The sequence below is a fragment of the Thermobia domestica genome, chromosome 1 (genome assembly GCF_964235325.1).
Source record: "Thermobia domestica chromosome 1, izTheDome1.hap1.1, whole genome shotgun sequence".
Taxonomy (NCBI): Eukaryota; Metazoa; Arthropoda; class Insecta; order Zygentoma; family Lepismatidae; genus Thermobia; species Thermobia domestica.
Window position 1 is genome coordinate 163,219,689 of NC_137454.1, and position 22,823 is coordinate 163,242,511.

The following is a 22,823-nucleotide window of genomic DNA, read 5'->3' on the forward strand; positions in this document are numbered from 1 at the left end:
ACATGGACATTACGCAAAAGCGATGAAAAAAATTGTTGCGTGGAAACGTAGGCATGGACAAAAAAAAGAGAGAGAGAGAATTAGCTGGGTTGAACGGAAAACGAAAGAGAAGGTGTTAGAAATTATAGCAGTATGAAAGAAAAGAATAATTTTATATGTAATTAAGAGGAGGAAGAGAAACTGGTTGGGATTTTGGCTGAGGAGAAACTGTATTATGAGAGACGTGCTAGAGGGTATGGTGGAAGGAAAGAGAGGTAGGGAGCGAAGGAGACTGTAGTAGAAGTAAGGTATTAAAACAGAAAATTGCTACGTCAAGACGAACAGACTAGCTGTGGACCACCGTACATTGAAGCTTCTCAGTTGCAGCAAGTAACCTGCTAATAATGCCGAAATAGCTATGAAGATGATATGTTTAGCAATATTGGCCAAAAAAGAAAGAGAAAAATAAAATAATTATGATTATAATCAAACCTCGTAATATTTTAGAAAAATTTAGTGAAAACTGAAAACGACTCAACTGTCTATGTCTTCTGTGTGAATTCAATTTATACAAATACTTTGGGCCTATATTAGAAATACAAAAACACGGCATCAAACTCCAGGTTATTTGAAATAACTGTACAAAATCACTGTCAGTTGTGAATATGGATTGTTTATTGTTCTATAATGTTATATCGCTCAATTCTCGATGTGCCGTATTCCTAAGGAGGCTAAAAGTTATATTGATTAACAATTATTCAACGTATAAGCATCCGACCATGAAATCAAGCTTGTGGTCACATACAAGTTTTTGTCAATGTCATGAAAATGTCAATTCGATGTTAATTTTATGACCACACGTCAAAAGTTTCCAACGAATGCTTGAGCCAAGGCCATACCTATGTAGTCGGCACCTATGGTGTATGGAATTACCGATGTTCAATACTACATTTCCCTTTAGTTTTGGAAGACGAACACCACTAAAATGTTTTGAAATGAAATATCTAGTTTATCGTCCCACGATTATGCACTGAGGCTAAAGGAAACGGTGATGATGAGAAATGACTGAAATGGTGGAATGAAGAAAGTAGGAGGAAACAGGAAAACCCCGAGAAAAACCACGCACACGTGTTTGTCTACCAAAATAGCTCACATGACGCAAACGGATCGAACCAGGGACCACATGCACCACAGATGAACTCGTTATTAAGTTTCCGTCATTCCCCATTCCCGTTCCTCTTGGGACCGAATATTCGTTTCAGGATCTTGTTCTCAAATACTTTCAGTCTCTGTTCTTCCCTCAGACTAAGCGGCCATGTTTCGCAACCAACAGGACAACATGCATGATTATCATTTTGTATATTTTAAGCTTCAGATTCCTCGATAGAATTCGCGACGACAAGAGATTCTGAACCGAATAGTAATACGAATTCCCTGCTTTTAGTCGACATTTAATTTCTTCGTGAATATGATTTTCCTTTGTTAATATTGATCCTAGATATTTAAAAGTATCCACTTTATCAAAAGCATTATTTAATATTTTAACGCATCCCTAATTTGCTGTATTACGGTCTCGACGCACTTTCATGTATTTAGTTTTCTCTGTATTTACTTCTAAATCCATGTCCTTGCAAGCGTTTAATAAGACTTGCATTTCTTTCTATTGTTCTCCTATCATCCCCTATTAAATTTACATAATCAGCATACCCCATAACCTGGTGAGTACCGTTCGACTCTAGGTCCTGGTTGCAATCTTTGATTTTCCTTATAGCGTATTCCAGGACAAAGATAATTAATAATAGCAACAACGCATCTCGTTGCTTCAGGCCATTCTCGACGTGAAAGCTCGTGGACAAAAATTTTCCTACCCGTACTTTACTTTGGGATCCATTTAAACATACCTTAATTAATCTAATTAGCTTTTTCGGTATTCCAAATTCTGTAAGGACCTTGTACAATGTTTCTCTCCTAACCGAGTCATAAGCCTTTCTAAAATCAATAAATAGTTGATGTACCGGGGTATTGTATTCCCACTTCTTTTCGATTATTTAGCGAATGGTAAATATTTGGTCGATAGTTGATCGATGTCGTCTCAATCCGCACTGATAATTTCATCTGCGTATGAGTCAATCTTGCTAATAGAATGTTTGAAAGGATTTTATTCAGTGCGTACAGCAACGTACAACGTACAGCAAACTTATAACTGAAAACGCATGCTTTATAATACTTTATGTATAAATGTTCCATCTATACGTACTTTCCGTATGAAGCAATATAGGCGGTCAGGATCTCACATACAAATGGACGTATATAATACATAGCTGACGAAGGTAACAGACATATATGTATGTAATATAAGAAATACTGTTAGATATTAGACATCCTGCAACGGGATGATGTAACATCTAAGGGCAGTGCCTATGTAGCATACGGATAACGTATTTCCTTACTGATTTCTGTAGTAAGCAAGAGGATTCCGTATATTTGTACAATAGACCGCTGTCCGGAGAACGGACTTTTCTCAGTGTAGAATATGTCACAATTGCGCGAAAACAACATTTGATCCATATGATTCACATGGTTCCCTAAAGGGACGACATAATCTCGTGAAGTTATGGGACGGTCAGGACCGGTGTAAATTATGTAACGAACATTGACACGTATTTCGTAATGAAAAATGTGAATATATAACAGACGACGTCCTCTCCCTATGTCGACACATGAAAACTCTTCTCTTTCTTTCCTAGTAACCACTTTCTGTTGGCTTTCTTTTAGTTTAAATAGCTCCCACATGTCGTAAACGTCGCCAAAACCTAGTGGCCCACTTGTGGGTAAATGTCGATCGTCGATACAGCGACGCGTCGAAGGATTGCCGCTAGTGTCTCACCGGCGGCAGGGTTTCGTTGAGTCGAAACAGATATCTCGAGTCGGGGTGTTGAAGTTACCACTGCGTAGATGCGAGATTTCGTTTTGGTCCGCGCTCCTTCGATTCGTCGCGGAGAATCGCGAAGGGACCAACACGAACTATAGCCAGTCATGTGCATGCGGTTATTATTATATATTATTTTTTTCTGACGAATTGTTCCTAAAGTGAGCTCCGGGGTCAAGAATAACCTCCGCCTCAACATCTTGAAGTGAAAAATCTTGAGATAAGTGCGATAATTGTATGAATTTAGATGGCAACTGTCGTCGATCATTAGAAAGTGAGTATGGGAGAAGTATGAAATAAAGTAGACACTTGTAATTTTGTTATAAAATTAGTGGCGAACGCATTTTGTCTTGTCCCAAACAGTTATCGTCTAATATACATGGTTAAAGGAGCTCTCTGATTTACCAAATTAAAAAGATCTCAACGATTTATTCCTTTACAAACGACATTTCCCTCATCGTCCCCGTGTCGAAGTCGGAAGAACACCCGCCTAGTAATCATAAGGTTGCTGGTTCGAGCCCCCACCGGGGTGCTTTTTTGGTACTTTTTTAAGTGTTTTTTTAAACTCACCTTAATGTAAACAAATCACACATATAGGCGATTTAACATATTTTGGGGGATGAATTTTGTGGTTCATTGGCGTTTTGTCGCGTCTCTGCCACTGGTGGGCCGCTGGTGGTATAATTTTCAAAACGGAAGAGAGGCCACCGCGGATCGTCGCTGCGGGGAAGCCAATTTTTGACGAGATATCGCTAGTTGCCCATCGGTGGTCCACCGACGCTTACGGAATGGGGGTAGTTTAAATAGCTCGAGATACCTTATTTTGGAGAGATTTAAAGAATCAGAGGGAGAAAAGACAAATGGTGTTGGTATGGAGAACGAAGATGATAACCTTAAAATTAGGAAGTCCAAATATGTGGTGATGAAAAAGAATACAGTTCGGTCAGGAGCTATACCACGGGGCCTGTTCTAAAAGTCTATCTAACTAGAATTTGCTCAAGGACCCGTTGCAAAAGATGTTGGTCAATAACAGAGAACTCTGCCCAGGGATCCATGTATTACCACCTATTCGTGTTGATAAGCCGTCTAGCTACCCATAGTCCAAGAAAGACAATACTAATTGCTTCAAATGGGATACTAACTACTAATTGGATTTTGGATCCGAGTATTGTATTTCGCGGGTATTCCACCGAAAAGCGGACTCGAAATCTCGCGTACAGAAACTATGCATAGTGATGAGCAAATGCAAGACCAAGACCAAGACCCGGGCGGTCTTGGTCTTGCACATCCAGTCTTGGTCTTGGTCTTCGTCCTGGTCTTGCTTGCAAGCAAGAATCTCGCAAGTCTTGCTTTTGAGAAATCTTATGCTTTTCATAGGTAAATTTCACTCTGGATGTAAGGGATAATAAATTCTACAATGCTCCATTAGCAACGGAAATACAATGAATGTTTTTAAATGTAATATTATAGTTTACGTTCGAGTAAATGATGATAGTGTACAACACAGGCGATGACCTGTATTTTTTTTAATGGGTGTCCACGCTTCACTACTTATAAGATAAATTACAACGTTTCGTAATCTTTTTATATTATTAAGCAGATCCAACACTCCACTGGTTCCCAAACTGGGGAGGCCACCCCTGAGACACATGAAAGAATCAAGACGACACAGATTATTAAAATACCATGAATTGCAAAATTATTTTTACGCTTTAAAGGTGTCAGATTTTTCTTTTCAACTACGATTAGCTAATCCTTGTATTGAACAAACTTCCAATGAAATATTGAGATTTTGTTTTACTGATTCCAATATTACTTTATGGGGCAGAAACATGAACATTACGCAAAAGCGATGAAAAAAATTGGAGGCTTTCGAAACGTGGGCATTGAGAAAAAAGGAGAGAATTAGCTGTGTTGAACTGAAAACGAATGAGAAGGTTCTAGAAATATTAGCAGTAGGAAGAAGAATTTTAGGTATTGTTAAGAGGAGGAAGAGGAATTGGTTGAGATATTCGCTGAGGAGAAACTATTATGAGGGACGTGCTAGAGTGTATGGAAGAGGAAAAAGATTGACAGAGCGAAGGAGGCTAGTTGAAGGAAGGTATTAAAATAGAAAATTGCTGCGTCAAGACGAAGAGACTAGCTTACGATCACCGTACATCGAAGCTTCTCAGTTGCAGCAAGTAACCTGCCAATAATGGCAGAATAGCTATGATGATGATGATGATGATATGTTTAGCAATATTGATCAAAAAAGAGTGAAAAAATTAAAATAATAATTATTATTATCAAACCTCATAATATTTTAGAATAATTTAAGTGAAAACTGGAAACTACTCAACTGTTTATGTCTTTTGTGTAAACTCAATTTATATAAATACTTTTGACCTATATTAGAAATACAAAATAACGGCATCAAACTCCAAGTTATTTAAAGTAACTACAAAATCAGTCTCACTTGTGAATGTGGATTACTAGCATGAATTACCTACTTCGTTGGGTTAAATATAATAATAATAATAATGTTTCGTTAGTCACTTTTTACTATTACTAAAGCGCTCTCTGAAATCGGCCATTTTCGATTATTTTTATATTTCTCTGCCCTCAGCCTCCCCAAGGTGCGGGACTGAATTTAGATATAAACGGCATCTGAAGTGTCACTGTTCATCTGAGAGACCCCGAAAACTATAGATTCGGCACTAATATCGGTCATTTTCACTAAATTTATATATCTCCTCCTTCCTCATGTTGCAAGGCACGGCATCGGGAGTGTCACTGTTCATCTCAATGACCTCGAAAACCATGAATTCGACATCGATAATAGTCATTTTCGATAATTTATATATATATATATATCTCCTTCCTCCACCTTCCCCAATTTGTGGTACTGGATTTGCATTTAAACGGGATCGGAAGTATCACTGTTCACCTTAACGACTCCAAAAACTATGGATTCGATACTAAAAGAAAACATTTTTTAAAAAATAAAAACCATTATTATTATTATTATTATTATTATTATTATTATTATTATTATTATTATTATTATTATTATTATTATTATTATTATTATTATTATTATTATTATAGCCGATCCTCCCCTAAGTTCTACCGTCAAAGTGATATGATAAAAACCACCCCAACTCTGAACACCATCTATGTTGAAAATTTGATAGGTCGATCGGCTGGTTCAAGAGTGATGAAGTCACAAAGACAGTCACTTTTATTTATTTTTTTACATATAGCTTTCCCTCCTCCTCTCCTAAGTTACACCGTCAAAGTATAATAATAAAAATCGTTCCAGACCTGAACTTAATCTATGTTCAAAATTTGATCGAGATCGGTCAGGTGGTTCAAGAGAATAAGAGTCACAAAAATAGTCACTTTCAATTTTATAATATATATTTATTGTTGTAGTATAATGTTATATCTCTCAGTCCTCGATGTGCCGTATATCTAAGGAGGCTAAAAGTCATATTGATTCAATTATTCAACGTATAAGTATCTGCCCATGAAATCAAACTTGCGGTCACAGCACTAAGTTTTTGTCAATGCCATGAAAATGTTATTTCGATATTAATTTTATGAGCACACATTAAACATTTCCAACGGATGCTTGAGTCCTGGAGCCAAGGCCATACCCATGTAGTCGGCATCTATGGTGTACGGTATTACCGATGTTCAATAGTATATTTCTTTTTAGTTTTGGACGAATAACACCACTAATATACTTTGAAATGAAATGAAGTATCTAGTTTAACGTCCCACGATTATGCATCAAGGCTGACGGAGACAGTCATGATGAGAAATGACTGAAATGGTAGAATGAAGAAAGCAGGAGGAAACAAAAAATAAATAAAAAAAACAAAAAAAAAAAACAGAAAACCCACACACATGGTGTTTGTTCACCAAAAAAGCTCACATGGCGCAAGATGACACCTGTGTGGCTTGAAAACGAGTAATATCTACAGAAAACGCGAACAACCAATTCAAAAAACGACATATTGTAGCTATGTGCCAGAGGGGCAGATCGACTCATACGGATTGCATAAACTACGGGGAACACATTCACTCCAGCGGCATTTTTACTGAAGCCAAGAAATTCAAGGAAAGATATAATGATTTTTCCCCCTTCTTTTTTTCATTCTATAAAAAAGTTCAAGTAGTACTGGTACTTGTGCAAAACTTGCGCAAGAGTCTTGGTCTTGGTCTTGCTACCGTATGTAGCCTCACGAATGGTTATCTTACTGGCGACCTAACTTACGGTCAACTAAAGTCCACACCTTGCGATCACACTCGTCCTATTCGTAAAATACGCTTTCCGTCCTTATCTAAGGAATAAATCCACTATATAGAAAATCACAATTAAATTCATAACGAAATTTAGAAAAGGGAATTAATTGAAATTATACCTAGTGTCAAACGAAATATTTCAATTCTTCTTCTCCCTCTTTGACCTTCCACCATACTATCTCAATATTCCTCACTGTGTCTTAAACGAATCTATCGTCTTACCTTTCTCTTGTGGACTTCCTTCTCTTTTCCTTTAACTCATCGAGAGGCCGGTTGTGCATTTAGACTCGCTTATACAATAAAATGTCTAGGGGAATTTATCTCTTAATTACCTTAATCTCTCGGGTACGATTTTTTTTTTAGATATAGAAATCATAGAACACCTTTAACTTTATTATTTTATTTAGTAATTAAAAGTGTTTTGGTTTATGAAAATCCTAAGATAACTCTTAATGGTTCCTGTCTAGAAATTAATTTGTTAATACAACACTAATTGGGGTGGGCCTGTGGAGTTACTAACTCGCGTTCACTTACAAGCTGTTAGTACACTCCTTAATTAGTTTCTATCAGCACTGCTACTCACTTATAGCGTGTTTCCTCTAAATCCCTGTCGTGGAACTCATCTGACCTGAATTCCGTTCCACATAAGGAGACTAGCTACTTTATTTATGTTAGGTGTAGTTAGGTAAAGGTATAATTGGATCCTTACGTCGAATCCCAGGTAAGTTCTTAACTAAGGAAATTCTCTACCAGCTTCGTCTATGTTTCAAGACTAGAGAATCCCGACTATAGAATTCTTACTCACAGCATTACAAAAACGAGCACTCGCTGTGTGCTCGATTGAACATTACTTATGTCCAATCCCTCTATTCCTTCCCTAATCCCCTCTCTCTTGGGAATCGAGAAATTAAAAATTTAATTATTCCCTAGCTAAAATCCATCTAAACACTTCTCAAATTTTCCCAACGTAAATCCGAACAAATCACACATTATATAACTCAAACAAAACTAAATTAACTAAAAACTAATTATTAAGGAATAACCCACTTTAAATTAAATTCTGTAACCTTGGTTCCAACTTAGAACCATAAACCTAAGACTACACTACTCAGTGGTATTCCTGTCAACTGAATCTATACTTTGGTTCTCACTAGGAACCATCCTATACAGCCACATCGTTCAGGACTAGAATCAAAAGAATTTCAGCCTAAACAGATCCTCATTTGGAACCTCCAACCTACAAAAACCACATCATTCAGTGGCTGTCTCCAGAAAGTGAAGCCCTGTTACCCAATTTCCGTCCGTATTTATAGCAGCCCACGAAGACTATCTAAGAGACATTCCGCGAAGTATGGGGAACCAAAGGTTCCTCTTGGAAGAAAAAAGTTCACTTCTGCAATCCCAGCGAGAAGTGTTTCCACCCTATCGAAATTTATTAAACATACATAATATACAAGTAGTTTATAAATTAAATACACAAGTTAATTAAATATACTACTACTAATTATATATACATATATAGATTAATTATTTATAAATGGAACTAAGACCAGGCCTGGTATTTATACTAGTTCTATTTGCATATTAAATCTTACAATTAAAATTATACATTTATATAAAATATTGAAAACCAGCAAGGTGCGCCTTGCAGTCTTGCAGGTATTGTCTTGGTCTTGGTCTTGGTCTTGGTCTTGCATGCAAGACTCTTGCAAAAACTTCAAGACCAAGACTCTTGCGCTCATCACTAACTACGCACGTTAGCCACTTTGCAAGTAATAACGAATAGTATTAATACAGATCATTCTTATGCACAGTAGCAGATTCTGAAGATGCCAGTGCCCCCCAATTATATTGAAGAATTTGGAAATCTGAAAACGAAAGACACATACCTCCCACAAATTTATACAGGAATATGCGCTTCTGTTCTTACGCCAAATTATAGAAGAATCAATTACAGAAGAATTAATCAAGTTGCTACATGTGACGTTTTAGCGAATAATAATAATAATAATAATAATAATAATAATAATAATAATAATAATAATAATAATAATAATAATAATAATAATAATAATAATAAAATACTAAGATTTAAACTAGCATTTTGTTTCACAAATATGTATGACTACATTCATAACTCTGTTGTTGCATCCTTTTATACAATATAATTAACTTTACAGGAAAAGTGTGAATGGAGTTGCGAACACCACAAATGTAATAAATTATGCTACGAAATATGTGATAGGTCTCCTTGCGAAGAACCTTGTCCGAAAAAACTAAAGTGTGGACATCAATGTATTGGCTTCTGTGGAGAAATATGTCCTCCTCTTTGTAGAATATGTGACTTCAAAGAACTTACGGAAGAATTTTTCTTACTTGGCACAGAGGGTGAACAAGACTCAAGGTTAGTTTTGTATTTGTTTGTTACATTTTGTGTAATTAGTTTAGTGAAAAATTAAATCAGATTTTGTGCACTGAAAAATAAGAAATTATTTTGTGATGAAAGGTTAGGACTAATTACTTACCTAGGTACATTTTAGTGTTAATAAATAACTGAGTTCATTTCGTATCGTAATCTCTTCTCGTATCAGCAAACGAAAAAGGAAATTTTTGATGAAAAAGAGGAAAATAAAATGTATAGGTCACCGCAATAAACTTTTTCACACCTATTTATTAAAGTAAATCATGTGATGTTACAATTAATAATGAAACATTTTCTTGTAAGTACGAACAAAATTAAATTGTTTTCGGAAAACTATTTCGAATAAATCTCATTCCCATGAGTAAACAATTGTGGATGTTTTTGTTTCATAACAAATGACCTATTCTGTGTTGCAGTATTATTATTATGATATATTAACAAAATCGCCTGTCATTTTTGAAAAAAAAATAGTTCGAAAGTACTCACTCCCTAGAGTAAACTACCTTGTTGACTTTTCCAGGAAAAGTTAGTTATACCATACTGCCAGATTGTTAATGAAATCTTTATTGATGAAATAAGAACAGAATCACTCGAGTCGTTTTTGAGAAAATCGTCCGAAAAATAATACCCCTCATAATTAAACATCCTCTCGTGGATTTTTTCAGGACAGATACTATACTATACTATAAATAGATACTCAATATTTATTTAGAGTTTACTGGAAAATTTGTATTCAACAAATTTGTAATTACTTTAATGTATAAGTAACATCCATATGTATGTAATACTTATTATATCGACTTCATGACAAGTCGTATATCCCACAAACGCCCAAGACCAGTTTTATTCGTTAACAACTGCATTGAACAATACCGTGTTACATCGAAAACCTGAGAAGAAAACTGAACGAAATTCGTACAACAAGAGAATGGGTAGTGTGCCTGAAGTGGAACAACGGGGGTTTGGCTAAATGAATGATATAGCCCATGTAACGTAGTGAAAAATAAAGTGGGTCACTGGTGGCACAAGGAGCGTTTGTGGGATATTATACTCTGTATAATCAAAAGGATGCAAATAAATACAAATACAATACTATACTATACTATACTATACTATACACTCCCGTCTGGTTTTCAATACGGCGAAATCCTTCAACCGAAATGGGCGCCATATGCCAGAAAATCTACAACACATAGGTCATTCCGTTCTACAAACAAACAGATATTACGTTTATCACGAAAACCTGCTGTTAGCGATGACAGCAGATGAAAATCCGGATATTCGAACGTTAGGCTGGAGAAGGATAAAAAAGTATCGCAGTCAGAAGATTCTGAGATCAATCCGCCCACATCATTTCATTGTTCCGAAATTAAACTTTACAGCCGAAAATTACTACGACATAATTAATTGACCTAAACGTCTAACAGAGCCGCCAATCACGCGAAACATAACGAATCAGCAGCTTGAAGAAAACATCAGAATTTCAGCTGCTCTAACAACAACATTCCCTTGCCATAGTCAAGCTGTGAAACGCACAATGAAGCTAGTGTTCAAGGCAGCATCGAAAAAGTGCAGCCAGGATATCTACGATAGAGCCAAACTGATGTCTAGAACAAGAATGTCCCGCTTCGAGACCAAGAAGAACTACGTGAAATAATGTGAAAGGTCAACGTAGGCCTACGGGATGGGAGGGTAGGCGGAATTCGATGTGCAGCCACCTCATCGTGGTGAGTAGAGCAAAATGAGCGAAGAATTGCACAAAACACCTTGTTGTAACAAAGACTATGTCTACTATCATTTTTAACGTGGTATTTCGAATAAAATCTGGACATACATTCCAACAACTGAGCTAACATGGGTACATGGGTAACTTTGACTCATAAACATTAGTAACATGGGCGCCCGCAGGATTTTTTCTAAGGGAGGGCAAAACACACACATTTAAGTAAAAAACACGTGTGACGCACAGGTCCCTTAAGCACGGAGTAGTATGATAACTAGGACCCATAATCCTTTATCCACTGATATCTGAAAGGACGAGAATTTCCTCTTAAAAAAACGTCTTATATCCTTTGCCTCTTAAAAAAGTTTTATATCCATTCTGAACACTACACAATTAACAAATATTTAAAAAAAACTAAAAAAAACGCAACAGTAATCGACTCCTGAAAACAATTAAACTCAAACTTTTGTATCTAGAACAACCTATAAATGTTAATATTTTCGAAAATCCAGGGAGGGCAATTGCCCCCTCTTGCCCCCCTCTGTGGGTGCCCATGATTAGTAAATTGTTTACTGAATTGCTACAAGTTACTTTTAATAAAATAATTGTATTATAACCATCAGGCAATTCTAGAAACGACCCCAAGTAGCTTTTCTGTCATTAATGTTGTGTGTGTTGCCTAACCAGACACGGTAAAAACTTTCGTTGAGGCAGGGTAAGGGGTTGTCCAAAAAAAAAAAAAATAGTAAGGTTGGTGCCACTAATGGCATTTTTTCCGCACTAGCCGTCATCGAATTTTCAACAAAAGTGCAAAACGCTCCACCCTATCCTGAAGTATGATTTCACACTAACAACTTTATTCGCACACTATAAGTAGATAATAGTGCTCCGTAATGCTACAAACTGAGTAGATTATTCCTATCAGCTGAGTATTAATGACTTCTTTGTAATATCACACGAATGTATTAACTTATCTTGTGGATAGGAACCGGGACATTTAGGCGTCCCGAAAAATCTCTTCGGGACAGAGGAATAGACGATTCAGTACTATCCAGGCTAAACCGGGACGCCTTGTGTCTCTATGATCGACAGGTTTGTAGTTAATCTGTCAAAAATTAACGATTAATCAAATCAATTAAAGTTTTGTTAATTTAATCCATTAAAAAATTTAGGATTTAGTTTACGAATAATTGTTTAAAAATTCGGAACAATTAACCAAATTAAATATTATTATTTTTTCTCAAAGCCATATGAAATATGATAGGTATTCTGCAAGAATGGGTTTGTTGCGACTCATATCACAAACTTCAAAAGCAGTTCCACAACAGCAGTTGCAGGAGCGACATATATATATATATATATATATATACAGGGTGTTAAAGAACTATACCTGCAAACTGTAAGAGGTAATTCCTTGCATCAAAATAAGAGAAAATGTTCATATGGACCTATGGCCAAAAGTGTATAGTTTCAGAGGTAGGGATGTCCAAAATCGCGAAAAAGCTAAATTTTGAACAGACCCTATTTAGAATTTCAAAAGCTGTGGATGGTGGTCCTTATCAGCATAAAGAAACCACGCATACATAATCCAAAAAATCATATTTCATCAATTTTTAATAGGTGTGCAGGGTATTCCCTACAGGGCGTAATTCTCAGATATGCTCTCAGTAGAGTTTTGAGATATACCCTGATTTCAAGGAGGGTCCAAAGTATGCAAGATGTAAGCCTTGACAATGGATATCCAATGCTTCGGAAGAAAGTCGGAAGTGTTAGGAACCGGCAACTCCATGTTTGTTTGTTTGTTTGTTTGTTTGTTTGTTTGTTTGTATGTATGTATGTATGTATGTATGTGTGTGTGTGTGTGTGTCTGTGTGTGTGTGTGTGTGTGTGTGTGTGTGTGTGTGTGTGTGTGTGTGTGTGTGTACATATATATCGTGACAAAATACATCACATTACACGTTATTATATATATGTATTTTGTCACGGTATATTTCACGTTTTCTCCACTTATAAGCGTGAAGAATAAACATCGCAGCATGCGTTTTCCCGAGTACGAGAGATCGTGCTGCTGACGGTCCTTAACACTTCCGACATCGCGCCACAGGATTCCGTGTTCACTGTTATCAAGACTTATAGTTTGCCTACTTTGGACCAATCATAAAGTCAGAGCATATCTCAAAATTCGGTAGATGGCATATCTTTGAATTTCATCCTGCAGGGAATACTCTGCACATCCATGGCACATTAATTAATTGTGCATTTTTGGACTGCGTATGCATAATTTCCTTTACGCTGATAAGGATCACCATCCACAGTTTCTCGAATTCGAAATAGGGCCTCTTGAAATTTGGCGTTTTCGCAATTTTGGACAGTCCTAGCTCTGAAACTATGCACATTTCCCCACAGTTCCACATGAACTTTTTCTTTTATTTTGATGTGAGGAATCACCTCTTACAGTTTGTCGGTCTAGTTCAACACCCTATATATATATATATATATATATAATGTCTCGTATAGAAGTTTAAAAGTAACTGATACACAGAAATTACATTAAACGGCACATAATTTGCACTGATATATTTTTCTCAGTTATATGAGACTTTAATTTGTATTTTTATCAATTATCAGTTTTGTTTGAAAACAACTTTTCATAATAATAGATTATTTTTCCCGTGTTCTTAACTTTATCTAGTAAAGTTTACATTAACTTTCACTACTCAAGATAATTTTTATTGCATTGTAGTGAAAATTGACACTTTCAACTGTGATTTTAATCAATTAAATTTTGAAGTTAATTTATACTGTACTTTTTCTGACATCAATTTTTAATTTAATAAATATTTTTTCATACTCTTAATTTTTAATTTCAACTTGTTCGTGTTTTCATTAATTTTTTCCAACTATGATGATTGGGTCATGTCATTTTAGCACTTGTAATATCATAAATACCCTTATAGTTCTGAGACTTTTTTTAATCCACTAAAAATATTGAGTTTAATTCCTACTACATAAAGTAAGGTAAGGTAGGTTGACGAGGTTTTTGAAACATCTTTCCATCTATTTTAGATTTGTTTACCTCGAGGATTGTGGACATACTATTGAAGCAGAAGGACTTGAAATGTGGCTGAACCAATCTGTGGGAGACGAAATAACAATGAGGAAGTGCCCCAGATGTAACACAATCATCAGAAGAAATTTTCGTTATGGGAACATTGTCAAAACTTTCTTCAATGACATATGTGAGATCAAAAATAGAATATTCGGAAATGAAGCAAATATTATCCAACAACAGAAAGAAGTGGAAACCATACTGGATAGTATATCAAAAAGCAAAGGTAACGTATACAGCATGTTGTTTCTTAATAATCAAACATTTTTTTTAATCTAAAAGAATAAGTCTCACGATCTTTCGTATGCTTAATAATTTCGAAACAGCAATTCAAGCAATAGCTTATCATGGATTCTACATTGCTGTTCCCAGAGCAAATACCTTCGTAAGGTCATACCTACGCTCCTTGTAGGAAAGAGCGAGAGAGAACACTACTAACAATGCAGATATACAGAATGGACCATTAATCCTGAAACGCCCTTGATACTTTTAAACTAATGAATAAAATCCCATGAAATTTTGTAACATGGAAATATTGATAAAGGAACATTGTTTGATACATTCCGTAATACCAACTGATTAGCAGTCTTGTCAACCCAACATAAAGTTATATTTTTTTAGAAAACAGCACTACGTCAGATTTTTACATACTTCAAATCTACATAGTAAATGAAGACCTACAACACTAAATTTATTACTCAGTGTTACAAACTTAGGACACTACAGTATCACAAACATCCTTAACAATCCAAATTTTGGAGGCCTCTACAACATTACAAAATAGGAAGAGTGTTGCAAGAGATTAAAAATATTATTACAAAAGAATTTATTTCGGGAAAAAATGCTTGAATAAGTACCAACATCCAATCATATAGATGGCTTACAATAAACATCAAGATCATAAAGCCATTCAGATATGATAAAGATTTGCAAAGTTTGCAGGACTGCTTAAAATTAGAAATTGCGAGAACTTATAATTACAACTACCAAAATGTATTGTTATAATGATATAGACGAAAGCATTTTTTTAAAAATAATTTACCAGAACTACGTCATTTTAAGCAGTATAGCAAATTTCGACCAATGTTTTTCATGTCTCCAGAACAAGTTAAGATATCAAATGCCGTAAATGGCATTATGTTTTTTACGTTTATTAGAAACCACATATGTGATTGAATGTGGTACTTATCTACGCACTTTTTCGAAACAAAACCTTCTGAAGAAAGTAAAATTTCTTGTAATCTTTGTAACTTTGTTTCTACTTGTTAGAAATACATCATATCATGGTCAGGAAGGTACTTTTGATGTGTATTGACACGTTGTCCATTTCACTTGCGTTATTAATGGGTGGTATCAATAAAAATAAGTAACTACTACTGAGAAGTCCTGCTCGAGAATCGGAGTAACTACACCTGGAGTAATCTCCTCCCTCAATTTCGTATCAATAAAACAAGCCACTACTCAGGTCTAGTCTGCTCCAGATTTATGAACGTTTACTCGCGCTTCCTCTGCACGTAGCACTGAGTCGTATCAATAAAATAAGTAGTTACTCATTTCTCCCATCTGTTGGGCGGTCATTTCGTTGTGGGTAACTTCTGGCGCAGTATCCTAAACGCCATGGAAGGGGCAAGTAGCAACGACAGTTTCAATTAAAGTGCATTTGTGGATATTATAAAAGTTCCAGTGGTACTTTCAAAGTCACAGTTACCAGAAAGTAAACGAAGGAAAGCCGAAGCTTTGAAGGCAATTACTGTGAAATGCAACGAAATATCAAATAAATCTACAAATGAGACATAAATACAAAATAAAATCTTTTAATATCCGAGCGAGCATTAAAAAAAAAAAAAAATGAAAAATAAAACGGGAAACAAGAAAGTAATACTGAAACCACGGGAACGAACCTCTTGGAACTGATGGATGTTGATTGGAATCCAGCAATACCAAGATTAGCACGACAAGTGCATATCACGCGTTGTCCAAGGTCTTGTCCAAGATTGTTTGGCTTTAAGAACGAAATCAGACACTTGGTCCCTTTGTTTCCTTTTTTAAATAGTCCAGCCAGTCACGTCGTAAAGCACGTCCATCTGATTGCGTTTTCCACACCATACGTGTCCTTTTTCACCTTGGCATAAAAAGAAATATACATTCTCATGTATACACCCTTCCTATCAGCATTGAGTTGAGTTGATTTTGAGTTTAATGTCTTTTTCAGTAGCGAGGCTATATGAGACGGGACCCACTGATTAACTTGGAATCCGAACCATATGAGCTCCCGCCGGGAATCGAACGGGGGTCTCTCATGCCAAAGGCATGTACGCTATCCGCTTAGCCACGAAGGAGCTCTTCCTATTAGCGTATTCGTCTCCAAAATACTAGGTTTCTTTATTGCTACGTGTTTATAATCAAGTGCTCCGATAGCACCCAGAAATGTATATTGTTCTTGCCACTCTGCCTTTGCTGTTTGAATATTACACACACCTCCGGAAACAATCAATTTTCAGATTTCGCAATAATCGCATCCATTACACTTGTAGTAGTCATAGACACAGTACGTTGAGCCACAACAGAATCCTCTGACATTCAGACCTGGAATCCCGGATCACTCACGTAAAGCAAGAAAACCCGCATCTTTTCGTCATTTCGTAGTGCATCACCCCAAATTTCAGTTGATTCTCCTAAAAAATGTTGTGCTAACTACTCTACATTTTCTTTCAGGAACCTATGTTTTTTTGTAATCTCCATTTGCAACATTTCTATGCAATTTATAAATTTTGCTACATAGCAAAACAATCATATACTCTGCCATATTTCGCACGGAGTCACCTATTTAGCTTGCTCCACAAATTTGGAGAAGTTACTAGCATCACAGAAGAGTCTTTGATTTTTATTGATATCAAACGCGGAGTAGTTATTAGGCTCGAGAATAGAGGTGTGGTTACTTCAAAAGGGTGGGGCTTCTTCGAGGTCAGCCGAGACGACTAGTGCTCAGTTCTCTTTTTATTGATACCAATGCGAGTAACTACTTCAAAATTGGGCGTAATGAGTAACTTCTCCGTTTTATTGATATCACCCAATGTGGTGAAATCCTCGAGACTATGGATGTTTGTGATACTGTAGCATCTTCAGTTCGTAACACTGAATAATAAAATATGGTATTGCATGTTTACGTTTAAGATGTATCCTATGTACACAATTAATTATTTAGATCCACAATTCGATAAAACTAGCTTTAGCAACCACCAAAATTTACTGTAGATAATTACTCCAAGAAATTAAAGCATATTTTTGGAATCGGGGGAACCAGAACTTTTTGCTTAAAATTCGCACTTTCTTGCTATATTTTCTATATTTTTGATGGTCTAGGTTAATTTGGATTAGTTTAGGTTAGGTTATATTAGGATTTTGGGAGGACCAGAATTCTTTGCTTAAATTTTGTACTTTCTTCTCATATTTTCTGTTTTTGATGTGATTTAGGCTATGTTAAATTAGATTAGGTAAGTTTATGTTAGTGCTTAGTAATTGTCCTTACGTAACATCAACTCATTTCTCCTGTAAGCAGGGGGCGCGGTGGCTCAGTGGTAGAGTGTTCACCTCCAGTGCTTGGGGTCCCTGGTTCGATCCCAGCTCGCGCCGTGTGGACTTTGTGGTTGACAAACACCGTGCTAGTGAGTTTTCTCGGGGTTTTCCCGTTACCTCCCACTTTTTTCATTCTACCATTTCATTCATTTCTCATCATCACCGCCTCCTTTAGCCTAACCGGCATAACCGTGGGACGTAATGAGATTTCATTTCATTTTCTCCTTTAAGCATGGTGTTTTTTTTTTTTTTTTTTATACCTGATTTTGGACCCCCAGTTCCAAAATTATCCCGAAATTAAACTGCTTATTATATCTTAACAGCATAAATGTTCAGGTCTGGCCACCAAAAAATGGTATCTTACGTACCGGACCATTGTCCTTAACAACATATACATATTGTCGTTGCAATGTAGATTTGAAATATGTAATAATCTGACGTAGTCCCATTAAAGAATAACTTTGATTAGCAACACTGTTAATTAGGTGATGTTGCGGAGTATGTCAAACGATGTTCCCTATCGATATTTGCATGTTATAAAATTTCATTGAATTTTATCTATTATTTTAAAAATTACGAAGATATCTGACAATAAATGGTTCATCCTGTATATCAGATTGCAATATTTTTAATTAGAAGGAAGAATGACCCAGTAAGATACTTTTTTTAAAATGAAAATTATGGAAACGCCTCATAAAACTGCAACTTAACATATTAATATTGCGTTGGGCCATCTTTCACCCTCAAAAAATACCTGATGCAATGTGGAGTAGAGTCATAAAGGTCGAGAATTATCGAAATTGGAATATTACACCATTTTGCGTGGATTGTATCGATCAGTTTAGTGAGAGAGAATAGAGGAGAACATCTGCGCCGGATTCTGTCTCCAAAATGGACCTCAGATGTTCAATTAGTTCAGGTTCGGAAATTCAGCGCGCGAGGGGAAATGTTCAATTTCATCGGGATATTCCTCGAACCACGCCACAACAGCTTCAGCTGTGTGAATGAGCACATTAGCATTCTAAAGTATGGCTTCATTGCCCGAATCAATATTGTAATAATCAGTAGAGTAATGGTGCACGGGTTTTTCCCTTCTCTTTTTTATTATTATAAAAGATGATTATACAGTTTGTACACAAGATTACAAATAAATAAGTCTCTAAAAGTTCTTTGCTGTCCATTACAGCTCAGAGGTTTGCTGGTTAAGAATCACCCTATCCGTTGCAGCTGAGTCTAAAGAAACCTCTTGCCCATTTCAGCTCAGAGATAGGGTTAGTATCTTCTGCTCGGTGCAGCTCGGAGATAGGTGAGAATACATCTTGGCCGTTGCAGCTCAGAGGTAAGGTTAATATATGCTTCCCGTTGCAGCTCAGAGATAGATGAAGATACCTCTTGTCCGTTGAAGTTCAGAGACAAGGTTAGAGGATTCTCTCCCGCCCGTTGTAGCTTGAAGAGATACTGTAGGTAGGATATGGCCAGTTAGCAACTGATATCTTCTGCCTCGAGGTGTCCGTTTATATAGCTAGTCTTTGGAGGAGGGGTTGAAGGGGTCCTCTTCGTATCTTTTCGTGTCCTCTTCGTATTCCATCGGTGGTGACGGCATCCTTTGGCTGCTTGCTGATGCCTGCGTCGAAACACGTGGTTTTATTTACTAACACGGAATGCTTTTAATATGAGGGAATATTGCAATATTTGGACTATTGGATACACATGCCCAGGGTGCGAATTGCCGGGAGGATGAGGGGGTTTACCCCCTCAATCACATTTTGTTCCCCCCAAAGAAATCAACTGAAGTTTCCCTACCGGTGATGCTCCTTTTTCCCCCAAACCATGGTTAGTATAACTCCAAATTTCACTGATTTTTTGTTATTTCTTGTAAGTTTAATCTGCTAGCCGTATTTCGAAATGAGCGACGTAAACTATTCAGTTTTGGTAATTTCTCATTTCCCCACTATTTTCACCGTTGTTTAGTTGAACTATATTATGACTACAGTTGTTACTTGCAACCTTATCCTCATACCCTTTAGTTCGCCGTTGTTCGTGAATTTGAATGTATTAATTGCGCAAAACAGTCACATGGATTTATAAATGCTCTTAGAAGTTGGTCAAGAAGAAGTAAGGAGGGTAATTTTTTCAAAACTCACGGATTTCATTTGGGTGTAGAATTTCTAACTGAAGTCCGATTTTCGTGTGGTTTGTGGCAAATGATCAAGGAAGAATGGGAAGTTCATGGAACTATGTTTACTGGTTTAATCTTTAACCCCCATAAATCACATGTTGAATAGCTATAGCCGTTTGCGATAAACGACAGAGAGATTTCTTGGGTGTCCTAAGGAGTCGATAACCGACATCTTCCACAACACTTGCCTGCGGGGACCGATGCTTCTCTGTCTCACTCAGGAGCGTGTTGCCACGTTTGGCCTAATCCTCGTTTCGCCTAACCAATTATCTGACACTTTCACGACAGATAAATGATAAGATTTGTGTCCGCCATTTTAGGCGAAATAAGGATCCTCGTTTGGCCTAATCCTCGTTTTGCCTAAAACGATGGACTATAAAAAAATCGCGGAAATAAAACTGGAGGGAAATTACAAGAGAAAATTCCCTAGAAGTATTAAGAAATGCAAAATATATAGTTTCACCAATAACTAACTAACTAACTAACTCTATGGCCTATGGAACCCGGAGGTTCAATGCCGCGTTCACAAAAGATCTCCACTGACTTCTATCCTTAGCTAACTGCATCCAGTTTCTACTTTGTATTCCAATCTTTGCGAGATCCCTCCTAATATTGTCCTCCCATCTGCGCCTAGGTCTTCCTAATGGTCGTTTTCCGGTTGGTCTTCTAGTTAAGGCTTTGAAAGCGTTCCTACTTTCTTCCATCCTAGCTACAAGATCTGCCCACCCGAGCCTCCTAAATTTGGTGATCCTAAGAATGTTTCGTAAACCGTATAAATTATGTAGTTTCTCGCTATGAAATTTCCGCCATTCCCCATTCCTGTTCTTCTTGGGTCCGAATATTCGTCTCAGGATCTAGTTCTCAAATACTTTCAGTCTATGTTCTTCCCTCACAGTAAGTGACCATGTTTCGCAGCCATACAAAACAACAGGCATGATTATCGTTTTGTATGTTTTAAGCTTCAAATTCCTCGACAGAATTCGCGACGACAAGTGATTTTGAACCGAATAGTAACATGAATTCCCTGCTTTTAGTCGACTGTTTTTTGTCAGCTGGACCCCCTATCGCGGACCAAGATTTGCACTGATCGTATAGGTTGAACAGGCTTTGGTGAGAGGAACTCAGTACTATTCCTTTTAGATTGCACAGGGAGACGAACACATACAAATTAGAGGTAATACGGTCCTTTTCAGGCCCAAAGCCCTGACAGCAGCATTCTGGACCTTATGAGGACCACTGTTCTTCAGACCCACAGGAAACACACTCAGACGGAAGCCTACACGTATATGAAGACGAGCCTGACTGCCTAACCAAATATTACGAGCAAGAAACCAAATAGAGAAGACAACTTTCAAGTAGTTGAATGAAGAGGGAGGAAAAAGAAGAACCTAGAAAAAACTTCAACACAAACACAGCAACCAATCTCACACAGGAAAACACCAAACATACACAGATGAAAACCAATCGCACAGGTGAAAACCAAACGCACTGATGTGGAAACCAAAACAACGCAGGGAAACAGAATATCTGACCTTACCAGGACCAAAACAAAACTACATCTACCAATCAGAAGCCTACAACCAATAGCCAATCAGAAGCCAGTAAGGATTAAGTTAGAAAAGATGCCTATCCACGATATTTGAAGGGAATTTATAGCAATATGAATTTGTTTTTCTGTTCATATAATTTTATTTCCTTAACAATTTTTCAATAACTATTTGCTAATGGTTACTCAGAATTGAAATTATTTTTTTTCTTTGTCAGTAACACAGTGAGATATTTATATTGTGGAATTATCCAAAGATCAAATTGCCAGCGGGGTGATTTGTCACAAATCACATTTCGATTAAAGTTGTTCATTGTTATGAACTAATTCAGATACTTCTTGTCAGATCTATCTCAATATATTTACTAATTTTATATTAATTAAAATTATAATGAATCACAATAGCATAACTTATAATGCATGAACAGTTTTTTTAATAAAGTGTTGAAGCTGATATTGTAAAAGAATGTGTATTTGTACTGTCGCCCACATTAAAGACTGACAGTGATTGATCTATTATTGATTGATTGATTTTATATCGACACCAACGGACCACAAGAGCCATTGAAAGAGCAAGGAGCCGAGCCTGTGGACATCAGCCTTGATCATCGAGAAGTGTCAGCTTTCGATCCCACACGTCGAAATGAGGGTATTCCTATCAATATCCTAATCACCTTCCCTCACCCAGTCTCTCTCTTCTAAGAAATCCTTCTGCGAATTCACTTCTAGATAATTATGCCTTTTCTTCAGAGGATAGCCGTCCGATCTTAGTACCTGTCTAGAGCTAGAATCCCCATTTCTTTCTTCTGACGGCTAGCGTGTAAGAGGTGTTTTTGCCGATTTTTTCTCCCTCTTACTCACCCTTTTCAGTATGAAATCCTCAGCAAAACCCACAATAAAATATCTTCTACATCCACATAAGAACAAAACAAACAGAAATGTAAAATACATATTCCGGTTTATACTCACACAAACTATATTTCCTTTAAGAAACTGGTTAGCAGTAAGTATTATTTAACAGTATCAGATATTCGAAAACAAACTACAAACTAAAACACTCATGTTTA

At 36.6% G+C, this 22,823-nt stretch overlaps 1 protein-coding gene across 1 annotated transcript in view; it reads left to right on the forward strand.

Moving 5' to 3' along the window:
* Positions 1-22,823, forward strand: part of LOC145690513 (NFX1-type zinc finger-containing protein 1-like) — a 176,187-nt gene that overhangs the window by 121,586 nt on the left and 31,778 nt on the right. Inside the window, exons 9-10 of the mRNA XM_081765469.1 lie at positions 9,382-9,605; positions 14,413-14,681. Of these exons, the coding sequence (XP_081621595.1) occupies positions 9,382-9,605; positions 14,413-14,681 (493 nt within the window). The remainder of the gene's footprint in view (positions 1-9,381; positions 9,606-14,412; positions 14,682-22,823) is intronic.